Source organism: Bactrocera latifrons, unplaced genomic scaffold (genome assembly GCF_001853355.1).
Source record: "Bactrocera latifrons isolate USDA-ARS-PBARC rearing strain unplaced genomic scaffold, ASM185335v1 scaffold_82, whole genome shotgun sequence".
Classification (NCBI taxonomy): domain Eukaryota; kingdom Metazoa; phylum Arthropoda; class Insecta; order Diptera; family Tephritidae; genus Bactrocera; species Bactrocera latifrons.
This window is the reverse complement of record NW_017537512.1, coordinates 352,217-360,066: the sequence shown is the minus strand read 5'-3', so window position 1 is coordinate 360,066 and position 7,850 is coordinate 352,217. Positions and strand designations below refer to the sequence as shown.

Here is a 7,850-nt window from a genome sequence, read left to right as displayed (position 1 = left end):
TTTTTTTTTGGTTTTTTTTGGGGTATCAGCTTTTTATGGCGTGGCATTCGCCTTCAACGCGTTGTGTAAACGTTGTAAAAGTGCGTGCATAACTGCGCATGCGCGTGTTTAGATCTAGTTTGTGTGTGTGCGTGTGCCTATTTAACTGTGTAACATTATGCCGTTGTAGTATCTTAGTCGTTTGTGCGTATTTCATTTCAGCAACTAGTGAAATCATTGCGTATGAAATTCGTTCAGTACTTTTGTAAGCGAACAAACGCCGAAATCAAAATGTTGTGTATGTGAGTATGTGCATGTGAAAATAGTTTGCCATTTTTATACAATGTAATGTGACAAACATTTCGTGCTTTAACGCCCTAGCAACAGAAAGCCAGTGGAAAAGAAGGATTGACCCAATTCGAATGGAAAGCGTAAAGGCCCACGTGCGATATTTCGTGATGAAACTTTTTTGTAGATATAATTTCGCTTTGAGAAACAATTACAGTGGCATTTGTTTTTCAATAAAAAAAACCTTTCCATTAAATGATTTACTACTGTCATGTGTATCAAGGTCTYAAATAAGCAATATTTTCATTACTTTTGTTTAGCAATTTGAAAGTCAAACGCAATTCATTTTATATAACGCGTGCATGAATGTATTTAACTACACGGTGGTTCATTAGTTTTTTATTATTTGAGCTTCTGACMAAAACAAAACACAGAGAGAATATTAACCGAGACTACAATACTCTTTAGAGGTGCACTTCTTACGGCATAAAAGGGTATTGAAAGTGCTTTATCTTGATATTGATCGGTCAGTTTGTATGGCAGCTATATGCTGTAGTAGTCCGATCTAAACGGTATAACCGGAGATAGTAGCGTTGCCTTAGAAAATAATCTGTACACAATTTCGTTAAGACATCTTGTTAAATGAAAAAGTTTTCCACTCAAGTACTAGATTTTGACCGAGCAGTTTGTATGACAGCTATAAGATATACTGGCCCGATCAGAGTAATATATTCTAAGATTATGGCAATGTCTTGGAAAATAATTCGTGTCAAATTTCTCAAAGATATCTTGTCAAATAAAAAAGTTTTTCATAAAGCTCTCACTCCGTCTAATACACACGTCTTGTATTGCACTGTGGAAGCCCAAGCAAATGAATAGCATACTTTAAGACGCTAATTGAGTTTCAGAACATTGAGTTCTTGTGAAGTAATCTCTCTACTCTTTTTATCTTTTTATTTTCTAAGTGTAAGGTATTTCTTTTGCACTACTACCGAGTGTCGGTTTGGACTTTCTTGCTTTCCCATTGGTTTCGAATTGAAGAAATTTTTTCTTGTCCAATGTCTTCGAGGCATACGACATGGTCTAACCTGCGCATTTTTTGATTTTGCTTGACTATAGATATAGTAAATGAGGTTTGCACCATCACCAAAGGCCTATTGTTGGCTCTCTTCAGCCTCATATGATCCCTCTTCGAAAACTTGGATACAAGGCCTTTAATTCTGCGTGTGCAGACTGCTGTTTTCTATTAACAGGGGTTMTGGATTCTTCAACTTCATGTCGCAGAACCGTCAATGTTGAATAAGTGCTTCTTGAGCTTACAATGGACAGTGTAGAATGCGACAAGTAGCCGGAATTTGCTCCTTGAGATTTATAACGTTTTTAAACGTTCTTATTATGTAACCTGCCATTTGAAACCTTGCCTGGGGCATGCCTATAGTAGCTGGCAATATTTCTCCCTCCCTTCCAACTCTTTTCTTCACCATTGTACATTGTAGCAGAAGCTCCGAGCGGACAAACTCGCCAGCCAGTTCATTCCCTATGCTATATTCATGCCACCATATTTCGTAGCTCATCCTGTTCGTGTTTCCATTTTCTTCGGTACTTAACCCAGGCGCGGACGGTTTTAAAATCCTTGTGGAGTACAATTCCCTCAAATACCCGAAGTACTTTCTCCTCTGCGTCCGCAAACGTCGACGTTTCTACGAGAATGATGARTGACTAAAAGTCTCTAATTTTCAATTCATCACGTTTAGGGACTTTTACATATTTCAACATCATTTTACATATCACGAAATATCTTGAAATCCCGAAATATCTCAAAATCTCGAAGCTGCCAAGCTACRAACTCGATATTCTGTTATAGCAGCAGTGAACCGCGTCTCCCATCGCTATCACTCATATTTTTCTCTATGTACATATGTATGATGGTTTTATCGCATAAATTTTAAATTTTTAGAAAGCAAATCCAGTTGCACACACATACACATGCACAAACCTGAGATGTGTATCGCACGTTTTCAATGCCTGTTAAAACATCATAAAACTCTCCTGCTTTATACGCCCCCTGAAACACGACAGCAAGTGCTCGTGTGCGCAGCTTCGCGGCRTGTTTTTTCGGTTAACGAAATCGAGGAGTTTATGAGCAATATTTTTACTATTACTACTACTTAATTAAACTGTAAAGTTTTGTTACATTAAATTTGTAAAAAGAATGAATGAAGGTGCAAACACGCAAACAACAACAACTACATATGTACTTGTACGTATATATGTATATGTATAATATACATTTCTATACGTGTATWAATTTATAGTTAATAACAAAAACTAAAATAATATTATTATGTGCTTAAAAAATCAACAACAAACGCCAGTGAGTGCTAAAATTATTAAAACAACAAAAAACCGACAACATACWTGAGTAAAAAAAATACATGCAGCAAGCAGCTGAAAAAGGTGCTCAGATTAGCCAATGTGGCGCGCATACGAAAGCAACAATTAACAAAAAAACAAAAACAATAACAATAACAACGAATATTTAGCAAAAGCGAAAAATTTCTGTGTGTTAGTGCTAGAGTGAATTTTTGGCTTATAAAATTTGTCATATACACATACATACATATATACTTACGCTTACGCATGTATACACGTATGTACATATATGCATATACAACTATGTTCGAAATAATAGCAGTGGCATAAACAGGAATACCATGGTGGAAATAAAAAAAATATAATTTATTTAATTTTCATTAATTATTCSGGTCAAAATRACGTTTCAGTAGCTTTTTCCTAAGYAGTTTCTCATAATTTTCTGATCTGCAGTTTTAGGCTAAGCTAATCTTTCGATACACCTTAACGTTTCATTGAAAATCGATCTCGTATATTTTGTTTCCACATATCGAAACGAAAAGAATTTGGTTTCTCTGACGYATTATCTTTCCCCAAAGTTTCCCTGACCCCTGCCCAAAAATTTCCAAATGAATTAAAGTCAGCTGACTGAGCCGACCAACTTTGACAGTTACTCTTTCGCCACCAGATTAAGCTGAGGTAACTGAGCTGGCCAGCTTTGACTTTTCTTCTACAACTTCCTTGACATTTTCCCAAAGATTCTATTCTTAATACTAATTAATCAATGGATTAAGATCAAGTGACTGAGCCAGTTTSGATAGATTCTCGTTCCCTACAGCTTATTTGGCCTCTACCCAAAGGTTCTAAATTAGATTAAGCTGAGGTGACTGAACCGCCCAGCTTTGAAGAATTCTCTTTCAATACAGCTTCCTTGACCTCTGTCCGAAGATTCTCAATTGGATTAACGTCAGATAACCGAGCATTAACTATCATTGGATTAAGCTGAGGTGATTGTGCCGACCAGCTTTGGCGAATTGTCTTTCCCTAYAACTTCCATGATCTCTGCCCAACGGTTCGCAMWTGAATTAAGCTGAGGTGRCTGACTAGGCCAGCTCTTAACCTCAACTCCATTTATAGCTGGCATGCTAGCGGTCGTCGATCTTGTAGATGGACCCATTTCAGCGACATTTTTCATTCACCGGTTAGTAGCATAGTCAGCTTCACCCTTTAGCTCCATGTTTACATTAATTCAACGTATCGGAACAGTAAAATAGTATGTACGTAATCGTAACATATCTTGGATCAAATAAAAAGTTTTGTAAGAATCTTAACAATCGAATGAAACAAATTTTCCTCGTCAACACAGAATATGGTGTTGAAGTAAGAGCACTTTTCTTGAGTTTCTACCGAAAAGCTTAGCTGTAATAAACTTTTTGCTTATTGTAGACTCAGTACAACGTTTGGTGTGTTTAATGTGGGTACCTGYTGACGGCAGCCTTACTTCACGGCGCTCGAAAGCACAGCGAATCAAATCACTGCGACCGAAATGCCTGTCATTTTCAGTAACAATTGGCTGTGTGAAATGAACACACTAACAACTTAGGTAGGGTCTAGGTTTCGCCGCCTAAACAATTCACTCGCAGAAAACCCAAACTCAAACAAAATCTGAAGTCTGATTTACCCTCAACAAACCCAACGTTCCTAATGTACTCATAAGTCACTCGACCGTTAGGACTATTTTCCTAGCGGTTCAGTAACATACACCTAACCCTATCATCTAGAAGCCATCTGCTCCATAGATATCCCTCCCTCTCCACATCATCATCGGAAATCCAGTCATGCAACAGTACGCTGTATCACAATCAGGTCAAGAGGGATTTGTAGACTCAGTAAACTAAGATTAAACTCAACATTTTTTTGTGGTACAGAATGATATTTTCTCGGTCCAAAASCACAATTTTGTTCAACTTCCGCCAAAACTTTGCTTAGTCAATAATGCGTGGGCTCTATTTCTGGATGCTACAAACAYGTTAGCAAACTTAATGTACTCTATTGAGAGTTTAAAAATCATTGCTTTAATTTTCACAAGCCACTGCTTTTTTTTCGAACGTGGTTGTATAGGCAACGTGCTATCTCGTTTCATTGCCTTTTCTGCAATTTTCTTTGGTGATTTTTTTTATATTTTTTTTTTTTTTTGTTTTTTGCTCTTTCAAAAGCATTGTGATCCTGATTTGTATGTTAGGTACATGGTAATATTATGCAAAAATAGTGGAGAACAAGAAGAAGCATACTGTCACTCACGTACCATAAACAAACATATGTATGCATAGGTAATCATTAAACACGTAAATGTGGACAAATTTAACCAAAGAATTGTAGAGAAAATTAACAATAAAAAACAACAACAAGTGCTAAAACAACATGCATGCAACAACACGCATAAATGCAGCAAATAATTTCGCAAATTGCAACAACCGCAAAGAGTCGAACTTTGGCAGCGTGAAATCCAGCAGCAACAACAACGCCTACAAACGTATACCAACAGTAGAAACAGCAACAACAACAACGAAAACAATAGCACTTTCCTATTGCAACAACAATACCAATAATAATCTGCCGCTACAACAAACAGCCAGCAACGGGAAAGCCGCGGGCGAACCACAAAAACAACAACGACAGCGTTCACCAGCACCGGCTGAGACGGCGACAAGCCGAGAATGTTGCAGCGTTGCATGTAGCACGTTGACAACAATGCGACTGGTGGGGGCCAAGGAGTCGGGCGCGGTGATGGCGGGCAATGRCGAGGAGGCGAGGACTAAATTGATGCCAGCAACGGCAACGGCAATTAAAATCGTTAGCGTCAGTAATAGCAAGAGCAACAATAGCAATACTAAAGCGCATAAGAACGTAAGCAGCAACAATAAAAACAGCAACAACAACGTGGACAACAACATCAACAAATCAACAACGAAATCGACAGGAACAACTGGTGCCAAATTAGACTCATCGATGTTGATTAATGCTCGCAATCAATTGTCGACAACAACAACAAAACCTGAACGGCGACAACAACAAGAACAAATGGGACAACAACAAGCTGAACACATCTTGTCCATAACAAGGGACCTCAATCAAATCAATTTAAAATCATCACTTTTCGTCGAACAACAAGTATACAATAACAACAATAACAACAACAAGCAGAATTGTAGAGGCAACAATCAGCAGGAGCAGCAGCAACAAAATAGCTTGAGTACAAACCTCAGTAGCGGCAACAACAATAGTAGTGGTAATAACAAACACAGCAATGTGGGTAATAATAATAATAATAGGCAAAACCAACAACAACAAATCGTAAATTGCAACAACAACAGCAACAATAAGAACTGTGATCAAGCAATTGACAAGAACAAAAACAGCAAAAACACGCACACGCTAGCGCACAACAACAGAAGAATGATGAAAAATTACGAAAACAACAACAACAATAAGGGGAGCAATGAGCCACAGCCGCAACAACAGCAGCAACTGATAACGCTAACAATAGCAAAAGCTGTACAAACGGAAGCGAAYGCGCTGGTCAGCGCGAAAATAAGCAAAACAACGAAAGTAAACACAACTACAACAACAACWGCAACGCCGACAACGACARTTGAAAGAGCGAAAGCCAAGTCGACAAAGCTTACGCTACGCAAATCATTCTCCACACCAGCTTCATTTAAGAYTGCTGACGTTACAGCCGTGTTGAGCCAGAGCGGCGGCAACATGATGATTGCCTACAACAACACCAACAATAGCAGAGCAAGTGAGAGCTGTAACAAAAGCGTGAGTAAMGCGTTGCCAACKTCGGAGCTATTGAGTGGCAAGAAAAGTGATAGTGGTGGTGATGTTGTTGATGATGGTGGAGGTCATGTACGCGGCGCTGCCACGTGCACAACCACGCAGCCAACGACGCAGTCTGCTGTGGCAGCGCCAAATGTAAACTTTGCACCATCGCCGGCAGTAATCACGAAGGCGACACAGCGCGCTAATGCTTCAATTGAGGCAATAACTACAATAGCAAAAACAGCAATGACAACAAAAACAAGTGCAACAACACCAATAAGCGCATCACCGCAGATTGCCACAATGGACGCCGTAACGCGTTCACAGACTGCCGCGCATGCCGCGCAGCAACAAGATCCACCACAACAGCGACAGCTGCAGCAACAACAACAACYACAGCAACAATACCAGCAGTCAAGCACGAAATCAGTAAAATCGAAAGATAATGATAATCAAGTCATTTGCGCCAACAAAAGTATTTCGGATGCTGGCAATATGGTTGTTGTTGCCGGCACGACAACCACCTCGTCGCCGYTGCCRCTGTCCCCCGTTAGCTTCGATTTGGATTTGCGCTTCGGTTGTGCGCATTACAAGCGCCGCGCCATGTTTGTGGTAAGTTTTTCCTGATTATTGTATAATAATTTTTAATTCGACTTTCGAGTTTTAATTTCGTCTTCGTGCGCCACAACTTGTTGCTGTGAGTTGTATTTACTTTTTTTTTGTTGTGTTGTTGCTCTAATGCTTTTGCGCTCGATTTCTATTTGTTAAACGGTTGACATGTATGTCAGCATGCGAAAAATTTGGTACTTGACATGTTCGAATAAGTTCGTAAACCGGGTTGACTTGCCTGTTTAAATACTTTTTCTARAAATTTGAAATTTTTGCAAATTTTTTGATGCTGCCATGTGAAGTTTCTAACCATCTTTCCCTTTCCTGTCATATTGAATTCGAGATTGATATCTCTTGGAGTTTCGAAATTTGATTATTCGGCCGAAAACTTCTTATTTAACGCAAAAGTTATGCGCGGGGGCTTTACTCAGTTCTTCGTATCATTAAAGTATGTTTGATTCTTGCACTAAATATAGAACAATATGTTCGAATAAGTTCGAAAACGGGGTTGACTTGCCTGTCGAAACACTTTTTAGTGAAATTTGCAATTTTTGCACTTTATGCCTTATGAAGTTTCAAACCACAATTYTCTTTCCCGCCAAATTGAATTTGAGATGTTTTTCGAGTTTCGAAATCGGATTATTCGGTCGAAAACTTCTTATTTGAATTTTGATTTATWCCTGTCTTGCATTAAATATAAAACAATATGTTCGAATAAGTTCGAAAACGGGGTTGACTTGCCTGTCGAAACACTTTTTAGTGAAATTTGCAATTTTTGCACTTTATGCCTTATGAAG

The 7,850-nt window shown here is 38.7% G+C and overlaps 1 protein-coding gene across 6 annotated transcripts in view; it reads left to right on the top strand.

Annotated features, from left to right (window-relative positions):
• LOC108976978 (putative uncharacterized protein DDB_G0277255) overlaps positions 1-7,850 on the top strand; it is a 37,458-nt gene that overhangs the window by 2,949 nt on the left and 26,659 nt on the right. For 4 of the 6 annotated variants that reach the window (XR_001993997.1, XR_001994000.1, XR_001993996.1 and 1 more), the window contains exon 2: positions 4,836-7,056. Coding sequence is in view for 1 of the 6 variants with exons in the window: in XM_018946445.1 (XP_018801990.1) it covers positions 5,041-7,056 (2,016 nt within the window). In the remaining 5 variants the exon portion in view is untranslated. The remainder of the gene's footprint in view (positions 1-4,835; positions 7,057-7,850) is intronic. The other 2 variants (XR_001993999.1, XR_001993998.1) reach the window with 1 other exon arrangement.